At 35.6% G+C, this 23202-nt stretch overlaps 1 protein-coding gene and 1 long non-coding RNA gene across 2 annotated transcripts; both read right to left on the minus strand.

Annotated features, from left to right (window-relative positions):
* Positions 1-704: 704 nt before the first annotated feature.
* On the minus strand, positions 705-12112 carry LOC129891281 (uncharacterized). The gene is made up of 8 exons (XR_008767136.1): positions 11966-12112; positions 4578-4967; positions 4407-4463; positions 4159-4325; positions 3954-4015; positions 3634-3774; positions 1638-1751; positions 705-1044 (listed from the first exon to the last, which is right to left on the minus strand). It is a non-coding gene; the product is annotated as an uncharacterized LOC129891281 (long non-coding RNA).
* Positions 12113-12513: 401 nt separating this feature from the next.
* On the minus strand, positions 12514-22571 carry LOC129891282 (ER membrane protein complex subunit 8/9 homolog). Its single transcript, XM_055966586.1, has 5 exons — positions 22225-22571; positions 20452-20598; positions 20286-20348; positions 12929-13095; positions 12514-12835 (listed from the first exon to the last, which is right to left on the minus strand). The coding sequence occupies exons 1-5, from the start codon at positions 22429-22431 to the stop codon at positions 12805-12807; spliced, it is 615 nt and encodes a 204-aa protein (XP_055822561.1). The 5' UTR covers positions 22432-22571; the 3' UTR covers positions 12514-12804.
* Positions 22572-23202: the final 631 nt, after the last annotated feature.

Raw genomic sequence — 23202 nt, forward strand, 5'->3', positions numbered from 1 at the left:
CAGTCCTAGGAAACCATTCTAACACTAATGGCAAGTTTTGACTCTGATGAAAATCAATCGAAGGTAAACATTCTTGACTATAAGGCTATAACTTAAATCTTACTCTAAAAAGAAATGAGAATATTTATCTTCACTCCCCTCATAAATGCATACTACTCCATGAGTTCTGAAAAGGATCAACTCATGATGGATGAGTAAACTGCCTGGAGATCAGAAAATGGAAAATTTGAAAATACCAACAGACCTCTTCAAAATAAAGTTAAAAGAATCATAACTCTCTCCGAAAAGGCAAAACTTTTGCAAATCATAGGCATCTGGCACTGGAAGAAGACATAAAGATATAGACTCTAAATCTCCAAAATTCTCCTAGAAAAATGAGATTCTTCAAGATCTCAACAAGGCAAAATTGGAGCTTGAATGAAATCTACTATGGACCAGGTCCTTTGGAATACTTGTCCAAATACTCCCTATTATTTCTTGTTTCTCTTCTAAGGCATTGGTGTCCATGAATTTTTTCCCTTTCTATTTTAATACTAGATGGTTTTTGCTTCTGATATAATTTTATTTGTCTAAATCTACCTTAGGAATATAATTGAGATCTGAAATAGTAATAAATACTTCTGAAAAACCATAATTAAAAAACATAGCTTCCGTCGATGCAAACAATAGACATACACCATAATTTTCAATAATGCTGGTAGGAAGATTGTCAAGCTTGGTAGAATTATATTGTTAATGGTTATTGTACGTATTACTATGTATTCATACAAAGCCAAACACATCATCAATGTAACATTAAAAACTTAAATTCTTTTGAAGGATAGAAGCTAAAACCTTAATTAGATATAGCTTTTAAATATCACAAAGAAGAGAATAGATGCAAGTAATGGGTAGAAGGTTCCTTCAGAACTATCCACCTGAATCCAGCACGTGCTCTCTGGCAGATTTGCAGAATCAAAATAAAAAAAAGTACTAACTTCCTTTGTTTTCGAGTCACTCCTCTGAGTCTTAGACGGTGTAGCATCACTGCAATTGTCACCGTTCCTGAAAACATCAAAAATATTATTGCAGAATTATGTATAAAAGACAGAGCTCATGCAAATTAGAAGTTCAATTGAGCTATGAATCAGTTAGAACATATATATCCAATGAATTGGATAACACTGGAAAAGTTAACAACTTAATGAATACACACGAAATGTAAAATTACACAAGTGGAAAATACCTCTTCAAATTTTTGTGATAGATCTTGCACCATAAAATAAATTTTCCAAATCAGTCACAATAATTTAAGTCGCAAATTTTGTTTGACATAATCAAAAGTTGATATTTTTATGTTGTCAGAGAGCATTTTGTCTATAACTGTCAATCTGCTTTGCCTCCCCCTCCGTTTCTTTCTCTCAACTCCAAATCCAATCACTAATTTTCAAAAGATCCAAATTTCTTTTTATGAATCTTAAAGCTCTGAAATACAGAGGTTAGTTTTAAAAGCTTTCTTCTAATTCTTTTAGTTGCCTCATTGACTTCATAATGAACAACGTTATAGCTACTATTAAGTAAGTAATGAGACAGAAAATATATCAATCATATTCACAAGAGTGGATAAAACTTCAGCCTGAGAAAACAAAATTATTCACCTTACAATGGTCAAGCAGTGGTAATCTTTTCAATTTGAGTATCGGCACAACTAAATTTCTTGCAGTGTCAAAACAATTCAACTACATATGAGTTGTGTGTCACATTTCACGACCCTGAAGATATGCAAGTATTTTTCATATCAAAAAAAGAACATGACAGAGGCATAGGATGGATGAAATCAAAATTGATAACATACATGCTTGTGTTTTCAGATACTGCCACTAAGTTCTTGTACAAGGATGGAATCCTCAGTTCTTTTTTTAAACAACCTAATCTTCAATTTTTCTTTAATACCGTACCAAACTAAAAGGATTTCAAACTGCTTCTTTATACCCTATTCAGAGTACCAAAGGTATGTTAAACGAACATTAAGGGTCTTACACACAAGAAAGCAGCCAAAACAGTAGAGAATATCATAATCGGGCTTAACGTGAAAAAATAACTTAGAGCCTGTTTGGATTGACCAACTTTTAAGTCATTTTTAACTTATGAGAGTGTGACAAATTTAAAAATGACTTAAAATAAATTAAGTCATTTAAGTTTGACTTTTTATTTTTTGACTTAAAAGCAACTTTTTTCAGTCAATCCAAACGGACTCTTGCACCTATCTTTGATGAAAGAAGTCGCAAGTTTGGCTAAATTTAAAATAGTGGCATCAACATTATAGTATAATTTTTGAAAGCTTGTTCCTATCTCATGTATAGGTATTTTGAAAAAGGATCATATTGCAACTCTTATTAAAAAAGTGTTCCTATCCCTTTTCCCACTCTTATTAAAAAATTGTTCCTATCCCTTTCCCCACCTCTTACCTGAATTGACAGAGGATAAATCCATTTTTTTCTAATAAACAGTCCTATTTGACCGCTAAAAATCATTTTTCAATTCACAACTTTGTACACTATTTCAGGTGTACCAACAGTTATGTACCAGTAACTATTGGTAGAGACATATGTTGATGCAATTTTCTTGTAAGATCTTACAACACTGATCGAGTTCTAGAATTAACACCACTTCTGATACCACTATACTAACAACCAGTCAGCTTACAAAGACATTACACTCCTCAACTCCAAACGTTGAACTAGAAAAATGAATGAATTTCAACTACAGTTATTGCATAAGTTTTGACGATAAAAGAAATCAATTATAGGATGTATAAGGAAATACTGAAATATATCCATTGTTATTCAGGATGCAACCTGACAGCTTGTTTACGGATCATGAGTTAGTAAGTTACAAGACGCAATAGTAAAGAAGTAATTTAACCTCTCGACTTTCATAAAAACAGAAGGAATTACATGCTCAAATAATGCTTTCTAAGCAAAGAATTATGTTGGATAAAATTTCTAACATTTCACTATTTAATGAATTTATAAGGCTGAAAGAATAAGAGCCCATTTGGATAAGCTTTTTTAAGTTGGAAATCCCGACTTTTCACTTTTAGCTTATTTTAAGTTATTTAAAATTAGTGTTCAAAAGCACTTTCTTCATTTTACCCAATGAAATCAAATTACTAAACTTTGGAAAATATTCTGAAATTCAAAATCAAAATAACTGACAGAATACAAATGCATTACTGACCTTAAAGAATTTTGTTCACATGGTCGTCTTCTATTCTCATTTGAGTTACTTTTAGCATCATAGGTTGCTACCAATTTAATGCAAAACAGCCGGTGAAAACAAGCATGTGCAAAAATCTTTTCAAGGAGCCAAAGGCTTAAGAAATTCAATTATTGTGTTTTTCTATTGGAACCAGCGGTGATGGAGGACAATTAGACGAAGGATAAAAGGCAAAATCTCAAAAACAATTGACTCATTGCAGAATGCTCAGATCTCTAAAACAGTAGAATGGTGAGAATTCATGAGGGGCCCAAAAACATTAGTAGCCTAAAGCCAAAATTGTGTGAAGTTTCTTATAGACAATCCATTTAATCTTATTTGAGAACTATACATTTTCTACAAATAATACTTAATATTATGAACCTTGAACCATACCAGATAGCCAAAGCGTAGCTGCAGTACATAATATCAGAAAGTGACACTTGTCAGCCCTTCATTTGAACCTGAATGGCAAGCTTTAATCAAGGACTCATTATAGCTGGCTGCAGCTTGCTTCTCATCTGTAAATGATGCAGCCTAAGGAGGAAAAAAGATACATATCATACTTCTACTAGAGGTGATTTTCTGAGAAAGAAAGTGAAAAAAATTGCTTTACTCCCATACAAATTTCATCAGAGCATGGCATTCCAATAATTTAAACTTATATGACATACTATTCTACTAGAGACAATTATCAGTTCAACCACCGTTACTACCTTGGCATAAACATCTTGTCCACGGACACCATTCTAGATAGGATGAGGGATACTTCTACCTTCTGCAGTTAAGGAAATAACATCAAGTATAGAAAGAGCATTATATCCTCACAAAGTATCTTTTATGCAGAGAGTGAATTACTATGTAATAGTTTCACAAAGAAGCACTTAGTAGAGTTGCTTTTCAGCATGAGTATCTTCTCACCTATTGCGCCTTTTATAAGAAGAGTGTCACCAGACATCCTCCCAACCACCTTTTTGTATTTCTTTCCTTATCATAGAAAGCAATATCTTGCTGCAAAATAGTTTTTAGATAGAGACTCCTTATTCGAGAAGCCTGTCTTTCACCGGAGATCATCCAACAAGCAATCTCTGAACAACACTCATATTAATTTAAACTTCAATAATAATTCAAAATTGCCTATGCTTAGTAAAGGCAGAATGAAACCTTACCAAAAAAAATGCAGCTGCTCCACATCACAAAGCCAAGTAGACAAATTTCAGTGAGACCTACATGAAATTACACAGATAATTAGAAGATCTCATTTTCAGGAGGGTACTACTCAGTTTACAATAGATAAAATAAGGAGTTATATATTTCAAAAATGTTTATGAAAGCATTACCCTAGAGACTAACCGAAGCAGATCTTTGTTTCTTCGATTTTGTCCGAAGGAGTCAGTCAATTCTCCAAAATATATTGTCATAATGGGCAGGGATCATCCGCTACCGATGGCTGCAATAGTTCCAATGATCATCAAAACTCTATTAGTGGAATCAGCAAAGGAGAAGAGCTTGTAAAAGCTAACTTTCTCCGTTTGCTTGGTCTTGTCTAAATCCTGTTGTCTTGTATTATTTTCAGCCACAATTTTCCCTCTTGATGATGATGAGGCTTCATTGAGTCTTGTATTTCCCTTCAAACCGTTCCCTCCAGCCATTATTGTGTCAATGTTAAAGAGTAGTTTTGTTTGTCACAACACCAATTTAGACCTCTTGTGGCAGGCTAATACTCAGACCTGAAGAGATCAGTAACATTTTAATAAAAGCATAATGAAAACATACGAGAATATATAAATTGAAACTGTTAGCAGGTCCCTCATTCTGATACTGCTAACCAGTAATTGGTCTCTGGTTTATTCAGCTTGATGAAAACAGAGTGGAAAAATAATCATGAACAAACCAACTCCCATTCCTTCAAAGTTGGTAACAACGAAAAAAACCATCATAGTTCAAAGACAGAACATATGAAGCATCCCCTATAGTTCTGAATGAGAATTCTCATCAAGGTTTGAAATAAAGCGAATTGTCATTAAGCTAATGAATTTAGTTGTTTCTAGAAAGGTTTCCAAATAAAAATAAATTCATTATCTGTGGATTCCCACCCTTGCCCGGTAACATTGGGGCCAACTAAAGTCAGATTCGCGTTAGAAAGTCTACATTGGAGAATAAAGAGCTCACTTTTTGATAAAATATTAAATCTTTAAACCCAAACACATTATGCTTCACACATAGTTGCAGACCCACCAAAAAGAATGAACCAAGAACACATGAAAAGGCCTATGCATGAAGTAATTGAAAAAAACATAAGTACCCATTAAACAAGAAGGCATAATGGGAAGAAGAAGAACAAATAGGACTGGAGTTTAAGGAAGCTAGAGGCGTAAAACATAGAGAATTTTCCATTAAGATAATGAATTTAGTTATTTTCACTATTAAGATAATGTATTTAGTTATTTATGCAAAGGTTGTAGAAAATGAATCTTTAAAAACAGAAGGAAAACTAAAACATGAGCAAATAAAATAACAATACACGAGGAATAGCAAAGAATCAAATACATGTTAACATGAGATGTGGTACCATTCACCAATGAGGCAATGAGATAACATCATAACACCAATTTTATGGTACAATTCTAAATATTCAAGGAATTTTAAAGGTGTATGCACAATCCAAATTTTATTTAACACTTTTCTAACACCTATCTTTCAACAGAACAACCACATATGCATACTCCATTAAATCTCACTACAAATAAAAAATAAAAAATTAGAAGAATGATCATACTGATTAAGTGTCTAGCAATGGAATATGTTCGAAAAGTGATTGCGCCCTTAGTCAACAGAAGCACCAACTCACGTAATATTATTGCACTACACCAACACAAGTATCTGTAACTATACTCACCAACCTTAAGCAGATAATGTTAAAATTAAAGAAGGAAGAGGCTGAGAAAAGAACTTTCTGTGTATCTTATTCATAGTATGTACATTTACTTATATAGAGATATACAATAGTTGTAATAGAGACAAGAAGGCATGGATCTCATATGTCCTATTTGTACAAAATTTTATTCTACTTGCCCATATTTATATGGGCATAACTATATTTAATTGTACAAATCCAAATCCCAACTGTGGGAATTTTATATGGATGGGAGGCTGCTACGTTTGTGTCAAAATGAAAGGCTGAAGAGTTAAAACTCTTCAGCTTCCTTCTTCTTCTTTATTCTTTTGTGCTGGCTTCTTCTTTCTTCATTTTCTTCTTCTTTCTTCATTTTCTTCTTCTATGCTTCTTCTCTATTGCAGGGTTGTTCTGGTTGTTCTTTTCCAACATCCCCCCTCAAGTTGGAGGGAAGAGTCACGACCCCCAACTTGTGTAGAATCGCCCGGTGAGGAACCCCAGAAAGGGGCTTAGTGAAGAGATCGGCAAGTTGTTCTTTGGAGGGAACAAATGAGAGGGTAATCAAACCGGATTGAAACTGTTGGCGCACGAAGTGACAATCTAACTCAACATGTTTGGTGCGCTCGTGGAATATCGGATTGTGAGCTATATGGATGGCAGCTTGACTATCTGAGTGGAGCGGAATTGGAAGTGAAATTGGAGCAGAAAGATCTTCAAGAAGGCGAACTAACCAAGTAAGTTCAGCAGTAACACGACGCATGGATCTATATTCTGCTTCTGCAGAGGACAAGGAGATCGAGATTTGTTTCTTCGATTTCCAAGAGATCGGAGCTCCTCTGAGAGTAATGAAAAAACCACTGACCGATCTGCGAGAATCTTTACAAGATGCCCAGTCCGCATCGCAAAAGGCCAGCAAAGAAAAAGATGGATTGGAAGACAGCAGTATGCCTTGACCTGGATCGGAGCTCAGGTAGCGTAAAACCCGTAAGGAAGCCGAGAAATGTGACAAACAGGGTCGTTGCATGTATTGACTTAGAGCAAGTACAGCAAAAGATAGATTTGGGCGAGCGTTGGTCAAATAATTCAATTTGCCTATCAAGTGATGATAAAGGGTGGGATTATCCAAGCGAGGACTGTCATCAGCTCGAAGCTTGAAGGAGGGATCCAGTGGAGAATTAACTGTAGGCAGATGAGAGACATTGAATTCATGAAGTAGGTCCATGGTAAAGTTGAGTTGATTCACAATAAATCCATGATCTTCTTGCAAAATTTCCATGCCAAGAAAGTGGTGAATTTCTCCCAGGTTCTTAACTCTGAACTCTGTATTGAGGAAGTATTTGATATTCTCGATTTCATACAAATCATTTCCTGTGAGGAGAATGTCGTCGACATAGACTGCTAAGATGGAAATAAGTGTGCCATTGTGTTTAAAAAAGAGAGAGTAATCATTTAAAGGGGAGGAATATCCTTTGAAAGCTAAGGCTCCTGCAAGTCGAGCATACCATTGCCGGGAAGCTTGCTTTAAACCATATAAGGACTTCTTCAGGAGACAAACATGATTAGGGCTAGGAGGTGTCAGTCCTGCGGGAAAGTTCATAAAAACCTCTTCTTGGAGGTCACCATGCAAGAATGCATTGTTGACATCCAATTGTGAAATAGACCAGTTCTTCTTAGCTGCAAATGTAAGGAGGCACCGGATAGTGGTCATTTTCACAACAGGTGAAAAGGTCTCTCCATAGTCTATACCTTCTCTTTGTATATCCCCCCTCACGACTAGTCTGGCCTTTAATCGTTTAATGCTACCATTGGAGAGATGCTTTATTTTGTATACCCATTTGCAAGGTAAAGCTCTCTTCCCTTTAGGCAATAAGACAACATCCTAGGTTCGATTGGTTTCCAAGGCCTGAATTTCTGAGTTCATGGTCTCTCTCCATGCTGGATGTTGGGAAGCCTGGCTATAGCAACTAGGCTCAGTAATATTAGAAAGGGAGTGAAGTAGTTGTTGATTGTGGGGGATAGGGAAGAGAAAACATAGCTTTTAGGCTTAGGGGAGTAACCAAAACAAGTGTTCCATAGATTAGTGAATATCACACTATTGCAAATGTAATCTTTTAGATATCCAGGTTCATGAGACATCCTGCTAGACCTCCTTGGTAAATCTGTTAGAGGCACAGGGGTAGAAGTATCTGATGATGTAGGTTGAGCTGTAGTATCTGATGATGTAGGTTGAGGAAGTGTGAATTTAGATTGTGGACTGTAATCAAAAGTATTAGGTGGAGGTACTGAGGGTGCAGCTGGGTAAGAGGGACCATTAACAGGTGGTGCTGAGTGACTGTAGAAATCAGGATCATAATCTGAGGAAGAAGGGGAGTTGAAAAAGATAGGTGTGTGTGAGCTATCAGATGAGTTGAAAGGAAAATGTGATTCATGAAATCTGACATCCCTGGATACAAACACCTTTTTTGTATCAAGAGACAACAGTTTATACCCTTTCTGTTGTAGAGGGTATCCTAGTAAAACACAAGCAGTAGCCTTTTCATCAAACTTGTTTCTTCCTTGTCCTAGGGTGGAAGCATAGCACAAACAGCCAAAATTCCTTAAATGATCATAGGTAGGTTTTTGTTTAAGCAATACCTCATAAGGTGTCTGTCCCTTTAGAACACTAGATGGCAGTCTATTAATGATATGAGTAGCAGTTAAAACAGATTCTCCCCAATAGGACATAGGCAATTTGGATTGAAACATCAATCCTCTGGCAATTTCTAAGAGGTGTCTATGTGTTCTCTCAACAGTTCCATTTTGTTGGGGTGTAGCAACACAAGACAATTGATGTAAGATCCCTTGAGAAACAAGAAATGCTGATTCTTGTGTCCCTTTCCCCAATTCCAAGGCATTGTCAGATCTGATCATTTTAACCCTTATATTGAATTGTCTTTCTACCATAGATAGAAAATTCTTTAGTACAGGAAAAGCATTACTTTTAGTACTTAGTAAGAATGTCCATATCCCTCTACTGTAATCATCTACTATGGTGAGAAAGAACCTGAAGCCATTGTAAGTATTACACTTATAGGGACCCCAAGTATCTATATGAATTAGATCAAAAATGTGTGTGGACTTTATGCTTCTAGCAGGAAAAGGTTGTCTAGTTTGTCTAGCTCTAGGATAGATGTCACAAACAAAATCAAAATTGGATTCATATGAAAGAAAACTTAAATGTTTCATTGCTGAAAATGGAAGGTGTCCCAACCTGACATGCCAAAGTTTTACATTAGGAGTAGCATTAGCATGTACTGAATTAAAAACTGAAAATGGTTGTGAGATGGGATCTGAAGATACATGATTTGAATTGAAAACATTTCTAGACTTGTCACTATTGGAATCCAATAAATAGAATCCCTCTCTAACTTCACCAAAAACTTGAGGACTCTTCATTGAAAGGTCCTGCAAGAAACATCCAGTAACAGTGAATAGGACATCATACTGAAACTGAACACAAAACTTGTGAATTGAAAGTAAATTATACTTAAAATCTGACACAAGTAGTACATCAGTTATGACCTGTCCTGGCAAAATGGAGATACTGCCTATATGGGTTACTCTTACCTTGAAGGAATTAGGTAAGTTAATGTTCAAAGGCATAGGGAGAGGATTTAAAAATAAGAAGGAATTGGGATCAAAACACATGTGTTCTGAGGCTCCTGAATCAATTATCCAAGTATCTTGTTTAAGATTAGTGGGTACAGAGTTTGAGTATTTAAGAATGGTACCAGCCACTGCATTTGCATTGATTCCTGCCTTTCCTGCTTGTGTTGATTTTCTTTGCTAGTACATTTGCATCATTTCTGCAACTTGTTGCTTGCTGAATTGTTCCTCAAAATTTCCATCATTGATTCCAAAATCTGTCTTCCCAATGTCTTCATCTGCTTGCTGAGTCAAACTTGTGTTTGCCTTGATCTGAGGCTGATAGTTCCTGGAGTTGGTGAACTCAAAATCTGCAAGGAATCCATGCAGTCTGTAGCAATCATCTTGCACGTGCCCTGTTTTCCCACAATAAGTGCATGATAGATTTGGATCATATCTTTTCTTACCCTTAAACTTGTTCTGTGGCTTGTCATATCTCTGATTCTGGCTTGGATTTGTATACTTCTGATATGTGTTTGTTCCTCTTACTGCTTGGTGTTTGATTCTCTGTGCATTTCTTCCCTGTCCACTAGCCATGAATGCTGCAAACTCAGCAATTAGTTTGTTGTTTTGCTGTTTTGCTTGACCTACTGCCATAAATGATCCAGAATCAGAGATACAATTTGTGTTTGCATACACTTCCCTTTGATTCTCATCCTGCAAAAGTAAGGAATATGCAACATCTATTCCAGGTAAGGGATTCATCATAAGTATGTTTCCCCTTGCCTGAGCATATACATCATTTAATCCCATTAGGAATTGAATCAACCTTTGATCTTCTAGTGATTTTGTTAATTTTGCTTTCCCATTACAAATGCATTCACATGAGCAACACACAATCATATTTATCCCATCTAACTCATCCCATAATCTCTTAAGCTTGGTGAAGTAAGCTGCAATGTCACTATTCCCTTGTATCATACCTGTTAATTCCTTTTGCAGGTGGTAGAGTTTGGCATCATTTGATTTGCCAAATCTCTGTTCCAGGCTGTCCCAAAGTTCTTTTGCAGTCTTGAAATTCATCACACTATCTGCAATATCCTTAGATAGAGCATTTGATATCAAACATATGATCATATCATTGACACAACTCCATTGTTCAAAATCTGCAGATTCCAGTTCTGGAGCCTTGCAGGTTCCATTGATAAAGCCAAGTTTCCTTTTGGCTGATAGAGATAAAAGGATGGATCTCCTCCAACCTGGATATCCTCTTCCATCAAAAATATTGTTAACCAGAATCATACCAGGTGAGTCTGAATTGTTTAAGTAATATGGATGGCTGTTTTCATATGTGGTTCCTTTCTCACCACTTCCTGACTTGACTTGAGTTGTTTCAGGCATTTTGTTTAACTAGAGATTTTGAAGATGATATTGATGTCTAGAGATTTTGAAGATGATATTGATGTCTCTTACACAGATCTGGATTGAGCTTAGAAGTGTTCTGATACCATGTTAAAATTAAAGAAGGAAGAGGCTGAGAAAAGAACTTTCTGCGTATCTTATTCATAGTATGTACATTTACTTATATAGAGATATACAATAGTTGTAATAGAGACAAGAAGGCATGGATCTCATATGTCCTATTTGTACAAAATTTTATTCTACTTGCCCATATTTATATGGGCATAACTATATTTAATTGTACAAATCCAAATCCCAACTGTGGGAATTTTATATGGATGGGAGGCTGCCACGTTTGTGTCAAAATGAAAGGCTGAAGAGTTAAAACTCTTCAGCTTCCTTCTTCTTCTTTATTCTTTTGTGCTGGCTTCTTCTTTCTTCATTTTCTTCTTCTTTCTTCATTTTCTTCTTCTCTGCTTCTTCTCTATTGCAGGGTTGTTCTGGTTGTTCTTTTCCAACAGATAACTCCACTGGAGTTTGAACCATCCAAAAGCACTATATTATTCGGTTATTCAGGACAAACGAAAATAGCTTCTTATGTCTTTATAAAAGAACAACAGAAAGGAAGTAGTAATTTTTATTAACGAACACATACATATACTCAGAAGAAAAACAATAACTAAAACAGTGTATTGAAACAGAAGAAGATGGATACACTTATTTTCAGAGATTAAAGTTCATTCATCCAAAAGGAAATGGAAAAGCGGAACAAATAATAAAATATAATGGAAGAAGTTTAAAGCTTACCAAGCAATAATTGGATTTATCTTTCATTAAAAGACTATTTTTAAGAATTAAGAGCTAATATTGAGTGCTTTAGCTGAGGAGGAGAAGAGGTTTAAGGAAGATAACCAGCACTTTGCCTATTCCCTCGCTTGATATCTAGCTCGAGTCTTCTCATTGAACGAGAAAGAAAGATCTAGGGCCCATTTGGATGGGCTTATAAGTTCCATATTACCCAAGTATATTTACAAGTTTGCCCTTGGTCGTTGATTCTTCAATTTTTGACCAAGTGAAAAATGGTGTACATGGCGGCATTCACTTAAAAAACAAACAAATAAATAAATAAATAAAATCATGTACAATTGGTGAGATGAAACGCTTGCTACAAATGAGGGTACGGTGCTTTCACTACAAGACTTGCAACAACAAAGCATTTATATTCCTATATTCCACGATGGCCAGTATGATTATAATTGATGCAAGATTACTATCAGATGAAGTGCCTTTTCATGCAATGAAAGAACATGTTATCAAATTTGAGAACTAAAAACAACCACCCATGAACAAGCATGCAAAATGAATTTAGTTCTAAATAAAAAATTATGTTTCCATTCAGTACAAAATTGAGTTGTCTTGCTCAAGAATCATGTTTGAACTATCAGAAACGCATACTTTTGCAACGACATGAAACCGTCTTCTATAATATTCCAAAGCCACTAGGGAATTGGTAATCTTCATCAGTCTGCAAATTCAGAGCTATTACATTTGTTTCTTCATAAAACGCAGCAACTACGCTGGAGGGATATTCACCAAATGCCATAGCCGGTAACAACATGATAATTGTGTCATCCTCCGTAGACACCTCACTTGAAGAGCTCTGGATTCAGCCAGTCCCTACCAAAATGAATTAGCATAAGGAGAAAATCATAAGTAAATTATAGAGAACAATAAGCAAAGTTCAAGCAGATAATAGTATGTAGCTGTTACTTGCTAATGTCATCCAGATGGTCATCGAAATCTACGATGTCCTTCCATTTCCCTGATGAGATATAATCTAGAAGCACAATATTTGCAGATGGCCCTTTAATTTTCAGAGAGCCACTTGCATCTGCTCCCACTAGTTTCCAGCTCCTAGATAATTCCTTAGTGTAAAGCTGAATAAAGATGACATGAATAACTTGTTAAAGGACCACTATAATATCATAGTCTTATACAAGCAAGACAAGTATTTATTTATTTATTTTGATAAATACAAGCATTACTAGTAATTACGAAAACACAAAGAATTGCCAAGAACGAGCTTTAAAGTCGAGCAGAACCTGGACCTCTGAATTAGCTTGTAGTGCAATATGTAACACAATTATAAAAGTAGGGAGAACAAGATTAATACAGAGAATAGAGACACTGACTCCATAAAGTATCACAAATGTTATCTAACGGATTTCAAAATAATCACATCTAGCACCGCTGGAAATATGTACTCAAGGGTGTGGCCTAATGGTCAATAAAGTGGTTCAAATGCTAGCGGAGATAAAAGTACTAGGTGCTTTCTTCCCATTTGTCCAAGCCTTGGCGAATAGTATTACCCAATACTTGTGTTGGTGAAAGATAGTAGGTACCCCATGAAATTAGTCAACACGTGCAAAAGCTGACCCGAACACCACAATTACCCGGAAAAAAAAAAGGAACTGCTGGAAATATTAGTAAGGAGGAAATGTTTTCTTGCTAAGGTCAATTATAAGATTTTCCTTCACATCGCATTATATACTCGTAATTCCTTTTAACTCGACCAAGTAACATTGGATAACAAGCCAGTGGGAATATGGTCCAACAATCCAGATAAAAAAATCTCTCAGTCAAGGTCATCGAATCCATTATTGAGCCATAACTAAATGAGTTATCTCACGTTATTCATTGTACTTGCCCTTAATTTTGCCACCCCAGATGGATTCTCCAATTTCCTTCTTATTCTTGATGGAAATCAAGAACCGGGTCATGTCAAAACTGGAAGTATGATTATTATGTTTATCTTTGTAGCCATGAATGATTTCAAGAACAGGTTGTTCTCCTCAACAACGGTGTTATAAAAGTGAACCCATCTCTGATGGAAATATGAAGAGAATATCCCATTTTTGAATTCTTTGTTATCAAATGAAATTGTCTTCCAGACCTTAACAAGAGCCTAAGGAAGAGTTTCAGTTCATTTAGTGTTACAGATTCAACTATGTTAGAATATAATGTATTTAGTGTCCCTATATGGAAAATGATTGTGTAGAATATACCCATAAATAGGGCTCTGATACCAAGGGGCCAATCATGTTAAGCCATTGATGGTAGTGCGATGGTTTGGTCCAGAACAAGGGTTACCTGGTTTCTTTTACAGAGGAGAAGCAGCTCTCTTGTGACCTACTTGTTTGCAATCCCAGCATTTGATTTCTTAATCAAAGCTGAGGCCAAATAGGATTATGAGACCGACCTTGGTTACCACTAGGCATATTAGCATGACCACTAGAACCACCTGAATGACGAGATTGACCATGTCTTTTTCAATAAAAGGGAAAACGATCAAACATGCCATCGAACTATCAGAAACAGTGTTATCAAAAGCAAAAAAGCTCTAAGGTACGTTGGGGCTTTAAGTGAAAATAAAGTGAGGACTTTAATAAAAATAGGCACAAAGGGGAAAAAACGTACAAATATATATGGCATGTGTGGGGGGGGGGGGGGAAGGTGATTGGGACATCCATGGTACTTATTGCGAGGGTGAGAGTGATTTGGACCGCAACGAGAAGGTTCCATGTGGTATGTGTGTCCTCCTTAAGGAGTTGACTGCTTACGTATAAAAGGGGGAGTGGGGTGTTGTGACGGAGCACCTCCCTCGGGTTGTCTTCATAGAGCTAGCTTTTGTGTTGAGTTAGGCCCGAGGTTAATTTTTTCTATGGTTTTCTACATATGCTAAAATAGGACCATAATTAGCATAACTAATACTCCCACTGTTTCATATTGTTTGTCATAGTTTGACTTGGCATGAAATTTTTTAAGAAAATAAAGAACACTTTTGAATCTTGTGGTCTTAAACCAAATATATGTGTAATGTACCAAAATACTCTATGAATCATATGGTCTTAAACATGTCATGTAGGAGGTTAGGAATAAACAGTTACTACATATAGAAACATTTTTTTGAAACAGACTAAAAATGAGAGTAAGACAAACAAAATAAAACATACGGAGTAATACTCTTTTATTGTCAAAACATAGCAATATTTTTTATAAAGCATAAACAATCTCCAACAAAACCCACAACATTAGGTATTTGCATTCTCTTTCACAAAAACACACCATTGTCCCCATCCCCACCTGTCATACTTCACTACCGACAGTCATTGTTTCGCCAGAAAATTACTAGAGCTTTGCTGGAAAACCAAAACACACTTGAGATTCAAGTATCAACTTATGAAATTTTTTGGGATAATCTTCCATTCCGCTGTTGTTTTATTTTCTCATCCTCTTTTCTAGGTTCATATAATGTAGACCCAACAAGCAAATACACATAGCTTAACTTCCTTTTTTGTTGGCATGTTTTCTCACTTGCAAGGTCGAAATCATCTACCTTTTTTATCAAACTCGATGAATATGATGGCTTTTTAACCAGTAACAAGGAAATATCTATTGATGGATGCATGGAGCCCTAAAATAGAGAAAATGAGGACACTGATTTCAGGAAGCTTTAGATCATGGACTGATTCTTTTTATCAAATTCACTTAGTTCTATTTGTTTGTTAACATAGTATAGTGACAGGATGATCCTGGATATGCTATTTTATGTCACCCGATGACTTGATTGGGACATTCTTATTTTATTTTTGCATGCTCTTAGACACCTGAGGATGTTTTTCTTCTTCGCTGGAGCTCTTCCATGGCTTTCACACCTTATTTTCTCCCATGTGTAGGACATGTATATCTCCGGTATAAACTACTAATACATGTGGCATACACACAACATACAATTATTCAAACATACACCTCACATACTTTCTACATACACTCATTCCACAACTAGTAACACACTCTACAAACACCCGACAAACAATTATTCCACCACTGGACCACCACCAAAAAAATCACCATACCATCACCAAAAACCACCATAACACCATTCCTTCCACAATAACAATGCAAGCAAATGAAAGAAGAGTTCCGCTGGAGCTAGCTCAGTCCAAATTTGTAATGTCAGAAACATCGCCAGATAATAACATTTTTTTCTATATGATTGTGATTTATGAGAAATGATTGATTTTGATAGTAGGTACGTAGATCACTAATCTATACGTGAACATTACTTTGTGGAGAGCAACCAAGCAAATCGCTACCATGAAAAAGGAAAAAAAAAATCTTTCAATTGTCGAACGGCAGAACAAAATATATTGAAAAGAGAAAGAAAGAGGAGGAGAAAGCACCTGCAATACAAGCTCTGGTGATCTACAGAGAGGACAGTGCTGGTCAAAGTTACGGCGGTAGCCAGAGTGGAGAATAGGGGATGGGGCAGCGAGCCAGCGACTGGAGTGAAGGTGGTAGAAAGAGATAAGGGTTTCGGTTAGGTGGTAGAGAGAAATCACAATACGAGCCTAAAATCAAGTAACCCCCTATTCCCAAAATTTGTTATACTAAGTTGCGGACTCTTCACTTTCGATGCTGCACTCACGTCGGATTCCCCCCAAATACACTATTTTGGAGAATCCGACACGCAAGAGTGTGAGCAACATAGTTGCTATAAATAGTAAATTTTGTTATGATAGGTAATTAGGTGAAAATGTTTATATTAGTTGCAATTAGGATCCCATTTTCGACTGTTAAAGTAAAATTCTCTATTACTATTATGGTATCAAAGTTAGACTCATCCCACTTCATTGTTGATCCGATGTTGGGTCCCCATCTTATATTGTTCATGCTCCAAATGTAACACCTCAGAAGTCGGAAGGCACGATTGGAAGAAAAACTTGCAGAAGTTATGGTGCAGGCCCCTATGAGAGGACCTATGAGCCGCCGTACAAGGTCCTACGACTCGTAGGAAGGCAGTCATAGGTGAGCCCCAACACTTGGGGAAAATATTGAGTTTCAGATGTGACCTACAAGCTTGATCTACAGACCGTATACAGTGCTACGGTTCGTAGATGAGGGTTCGTAGGTAGGATCTTCAGATTGGAAATTTTTCAGAGTTTCAGGATTCCTACGGACCAACAAGACAGTCCGTAGAAGGTTATAAGGCCCCATCATAGGTGAAGGTCATAGAAGGTGAATCAGAGACACTGTGTTCAGGGTGGTTCCACAAGGGGTCCTACGGACAGTAGAAAAGGGTACAGGTTGTAGGTGGTCCTGTACAATGAGATTCAGAGAGTTGGTATTGGGGGTTGAACAGGACGAGCAGGTTTACGGATTGTAGAAGGGAAATTGTGAGATTTGGAATTTTGGCCTGATTTCCACGAGCCCACTCGACGATCCGTAGGTAGGCTCCATAGGTCACCTTAGGTAATTTAATTCCAGGGATATTTTAGTCATTTCCAATTCTTTTAATATCTAAGCTATGTCGCTTTGGACTATTTCCTAAGACCTATAATTACCCAAACCCTTCAAATTCCCCCATTCCCTCTCATTCACTCAAAATCCCAAAGTTCTCTCAAGAAAATTCTCTCAAGGCCTTCTTCTTCAACCAAGCTAGGGTTCAAGGATTCAAGTCTCCTGTTTCAATTTCAAGCTAGGATTCCATTGAGGTATGTAGGAATTTCATTCATGGAGTCACAAAGTACTTTCAATTCTTCTTTATAATTTCTTCCTAAACCCTAGGTTTTTTTGATGGTTTTGCATTGGGTTCAATCAATTATGATTATATCACTCTCAACGATCTTATTGTGCATGATTTGATCTTAATTACATGTTTTCAATATTTTTCTCATAAACCCATGCATTATGCCTATTTTGTGATAATGAACTATGTTTGAGAATTATGCATGCATCATGAATTTGAAGAACTATGATTTTAAGGATGCTTTTAGACAAAGTATCAAATATGATTTTAAAACAAGTTTGCTTCAAAGTTAAGTATTCTCATCATAAAAGATTTTCATGATTTTCTATGAACAAAGCCTGTCATGATTTAGATGCTTAAAGAAGTGTCTTTATGATTATGTTATGAAATCATAATTTGTTAAAGAAGCTATTCTATGATTTTAAAGTATGTTATGATGAATTTGGTCTTACAAGATTATTACCATGTTCAAAGATTATGCTATGATTATGACTATTCTTGTTGAAAGTTACCTATCACCGAGTTGGACTAGTGGCGGTTACCCAGGTCCCAGAACTATATGCCCTTGTAGAATTTGCCTTAATTGGCCCTAACTAGAGGATCCACAAATAGCTCATGTTAATGAAACCTTACCTTAGCAAGTAGGACAATCTATTTTGTAGGAGGGAGACACTGGTCTCCATTTTATAGCTCACATGGTTTATGTCAACTACGGTATCTCTCACTTATGTTAAGCTTATGATTTTGATACGAATATAGCATTGACCATGTTTTATCTTTCTAATGATGTTTTAAATGATTATGTCATGTTTTAGCTTGGTCATTGCACTATCATGTTCTATGTCATGCATTGCAAATTCTCCGTACTCATTACATTCCATAGTACTGACCACATATTTCTTTTGCCTATATTGTCTTATAATATAGGTCATGACGCTCCCCATCCGGCTCGTGGTTAGTATTGGATCCTACCTACGTTGCACTGCTTGGTGAGTCCTCATGGTTCGAGGGCATGGCCACTTTATGAGTTCCTTATGTCTTTTCATTTTCAGACTTCATTCTGTTTCAGTTTATTTCATGAGCTATAGGGTTTGTCCTATGCCTGATAGTAGAGGCTATGTCAAACTAGTATGATTTCCACATTTCCATATGTTATACTCAGATTTCTTCCTTATGTTGAGTTTGCTATATCAAGACCTATCTTCCGCTTTCAATTTACTTTGATTATCTTGTGATCGTAAGTCATACTTATGCTAAGAGGCTTGTTCAGGGTCTTTCAGAATCCTATTCGCCGTGTCAGGTCTAGGGTGTAGCTTGGGTCGTAACACCAAATGTCAAGTCTCGAGCATGCAGGGATGAGAAAAATTGGTCTCTTTATATGGTCATGAGCAATATTAACCTCAGGAAGTAGCTTTTGGGATTGAATTAGGTGAAGATCCATCTCCCTATCAACGCAAACGCATGCATGACTTCCTCTTTAACATGTCAAGCTTCAAATAATCTCCTTGAAAAAGGATTTAACATGACAACTAGACATCATATTTTGTTAAGTACTTCAGGCAATGAGCTGCTCTAATACAACTTCTTGAAATAGAAAGCTCTCCAACAGAACTCAAAAAATGCAAATGAGCTATCACTTGCATAACAAGAGAGACAGGAAATGAAGATGAAACTGGGAGTAGAAGGCATCAATTTACTAGTATAGACAACCTTGTTATGGTGCATTTGCAGCTGATTTTTCCTTTAGTGCCAATGCCAGTTTACAGGAGTTAAGAGACCAATCAAAAGATTCTTATAGGAGTTAAAGTGAATGACAAGTAGAAACAGTGGAGACATTATGCAGGTGCTACTGGAAGCACCATATGTGAACACTTGGTATTATCCAAAAAGATTATAGAGAGAAAAATGATGAAAACTTATCAAAATTTAGAAAAAAGAGAAGAATGATGAAGGTAGACAGAGAAGTAGGATTATCAACTGTTTTTCCTTCATGCCGACTGGAATTAGAAACACCGCAGATAGAATATAAAAGGAGGATTTTTATTTCTTCACCCAGCAGAAATAGAACACGAAGATTATTGTGCACATACAGACTTAGATGTGAACTTGATTTCCTTGACTCCCATAGTTATCAAAACAAAAGGGCAGAGTTCTATATCGTCATATAACAACACAAAGTTCCCTAGTAAATGGAAAGAATTAATAACCTTCCGCATTAATTGGAAACAAAAGATACTAAGCAACCATATTACTCCAACAAACTTCATTAGAAAGCGTAAATGGGACAGATATAGAAGAAAAAATCATATGGCAGCTAGAATTATTCTTAAGGAAGTATAAACAATAGATAGGGAGCTGGTCGTGTAGTCACTAAAGCTTAATGCACCAAAAGTTCAACTTTGAATGGCATAAATGATTGTGAAACTTGACATTAATAATTAACTGGTAGGGGTATGGTAGGGGTAAGAGTATGAAGAAGAATAAAAAGACTTCATTTTGTTCAAAAGCCAATAGCTCATGAAAATGAAATGTGCATACCTGCACTACAGGACTCCTGTCTTTCCCCTCCTTCAGTAAAGCTTCAAGCTTCTTGTTATCCAACTGTAAAATACAAGACACATTAAGCTCAAGCACTTTGTTAACTTCAATTTAAAGATTGGAACATTTTGAATTAAAACTATGTTGAGTAAGAAAAAAAAGGTACCAGAAGTAAAGCAGCTTGAGGGAAATATTTGTAGATATGATCACCAATATTCTTGGCCACATTTCCGACCTCAAAATCATCAAATCTTTCATTTGCGTGAAAATAACCCACAATACTCAAACCTTTATCAGCATAGTACTCCTCAATCTATCCAAATAAAATTTAAACAAGACAAGATGAGAATTCCAAATAACTAGAACAAGTAGAAGGCATGGTATATATTTAGTTGAAAATTCTACAAAAACATCCATTTATACTCAGTTCAAATCTATTGTCCTACAGATATAGTGGATATGAACCCACATTACAAGTATTGAACTAAAATTATACTAACAATGTAAAAAAATTTAGTTAAATGTGTAATAGCAGGTTAGTTATCATTCTTACTCGGTCACTAATTAATGTTTCTCATAGAGATTTACCTGTAATTAGGCCTTGGCATCAAGCCGAGCCTGAGACGGCTATTAGTGCAGTATAGTGCTATGCCGTTAGAAAATTAATTTTATGATATATTGGTTTGAAAAATATAAGCGTTACTAGTTTCGATTGGTCATGGCATTTAAATCTGATTCAATTGTATACAATATTAGTCTAAATTAGAAATCAATTCAAATGAGGTTAACTTAATATTGAACATAGAATAGAACTTTCGGGAAAAAAAATAAAACAAAGCAACATTAAATTTGAAAAAATAGTACAATGTTAATTTATTTTATTTGAATTTTTAAATTTAAGATATGAATTACATTTTGTATCACCCATAAAGTAAGTACCCTAAGTACGAATGTATATAAAAAAAATTAACTGCACCAAATTAATTAAAGAAGTACAAAATTATATATAATTATAACAAATAATAATTTTTGAATTGACATTTTACCAACTTAATTAAGAATAATGGATGAATTTTTGTTTTGAAATAATCATTACATGACCATAGCAGCCAATTGAGCTGGACCGAGCTACCTCAACGAGCCCGACTTTTAACCGAGCCAAGTCCTGGCCAGCTCGTCCCTATCAGGATTAATTATAGGATAATTTACATAAATCTCATAGTGTTAAGAGTTAATTACATTATTTTCCTACTTTTTTCAAATTACAAAAAACCCCTAAAATTTATAAATTTCGAATACATCAGCAGACGTCCTGATATACAGGGGAGAGATGTATTCGAGAGAGGATAGAGTTGTATCAAAGAGACGATAGGATATCTGGATACATAAGAGAGGGATGTATCCGAGAGGGAAGGGTTGTATTCGAGAGATGAGGAATGTATCATAAGGATGTATCATTGAGTGGGGAGTAATGTATCGGAGAGAGAATTTTTGAATTTTTTTTAAATAGTAGAGAATTTTAGAGATTTAAGCTAAAATAAAATGTGTATTTAGATAATTTTTCCTTAATTATATCCACTTAGTGGTGCATAAAACCCTCTCTATCTCTCAGGTGGGATAAAATCTACATACGATCTTCCCTCCTCATACCTCACTTTCTGACTATCTGACTATGTTGTTATTGTTGTTGTTCAATTTCATTATCAAAAAGATACTTCAATTACTACTAAATACCATGTAGTTATTGTTGTTGTTCAATTTCATTATCAAAAAGATACTTCAATTACTACTAAATATAAATCAAATGCTCAATTTCATTATCACAACGATTAGGGTACTTCAATTAACCGGTTGCAAGTACAGTTGTGAGCATCCACTTTATTTCAACTTGTAGAATAGATGCGAGTTGAAAGAAGAAAGGAAGGGGTCCCCAACTAACCATGATAAGTGAAATTTCGAGTGGTGGAAGTAGACCAATCTGAGAGTGGAACAACGGAACGGATTCGACAATTTCGACGTTGTCGCCGTTGCCGGAGATACGGCCAAGAAAAACACCGTTGACGGAGGAAGTCTTGTGCTTAAGGGCATGGAGGATTAACTTGATGTAGGCGTTTTGATGAATCTCGTAATTCGATTCGCCGCCCATCTTTACAAACAATCACTGTGAGAATCCTTTTGCAGGCGCCGGCGATCGAATCTGCTATCTGTTAGCTGCGTCTTTGACAACTCCGATGCTCTGTGGTGTACTTGAATCTTTTTCGTATTTCCTCTTTTATTTTGTTTAATTAATTAAAATTTATCATACTTATGGTATCGGCAAATGGGGCGGGCCAAATTCGCATAAGTCGGCCTTCTCACACAGTAATTTTTTGTTTGGAAAAATTAGGTATCTAATCAAAATTAGTAATTTATTTATTAAAAATAATTATAGTTTAAAAATATTTTTTTAAAAAATAATATTTTATGAGCAAAAATACATTCAAATTTTACTATACTTAAACCCACGTTTTCAGCTAAAAATAAAACAAAAAAAATCCCAAACTATTTCTTTTCCTTTGCGAAATTGGAGAACATTTATTATTGACGGTCCAAATCAGAACCAACATACCTCTTTCTCTCTCATTTCTTTTCTCCTTCAATCTAACATATTTATATATGATATACTCGTATCTATTTCTTTACATAAAACATATTTTGATTTTCTTTATTATTAATATTATTATTACAATGAAGTTATTATCCTCGTCCTCGTGTGCTTATTAGAAGTAACGATGATATCCAGTGAGTCTAGATAATCGGAAGCAATCAATAAAGAAGAACGCTAAAAAGATAAACAATTTGGATTGGGTCATCTAAATTGGATTCCAAACAAATTATATTTAAAATAAAATATATTCTAAATATATAATTTGGATCA

The sequence above is a fragment of the Solanum dulcamara genome, chromosome 6 (genome assembly GCF_947179165.1).
Source record: "Solanum dulcamara chromosome 6, daSolDulc1.2, whole genome shotgun sequence".
Taxonomy (NCBI): Eukaryota; Viridiplantae; Streptophyta; class Magnoliopsida; order Solanales; family Solanaceae; genus Solanum; species Solanum dulcamara.

Excerpts from the sequence above, each read along its gene's own strand:
- LOC129891282 (XM_055966586.1), bottom strand. The coding sequence starts at position 22,431 with ATGGGCGGCGAATCGAATTACGAGATTCATCAAAACGCCTACATCAAG. Across the intron at positions 20,599-22,224 it reads TCGAAATTTCACTTATCATG|ATTGAGGAGTACTATGCTGA; the intron begins GTTAGTTGGGGA and ends TTATTTGGATAG. Across the intron at positions 13,096-20,285 it reads ACAGGAGTCCTGTAGTGCAG|CTTTACACTAAGGAATTATC; the intron begins GTATGCACATTT and ends ATCTTTATTCAG.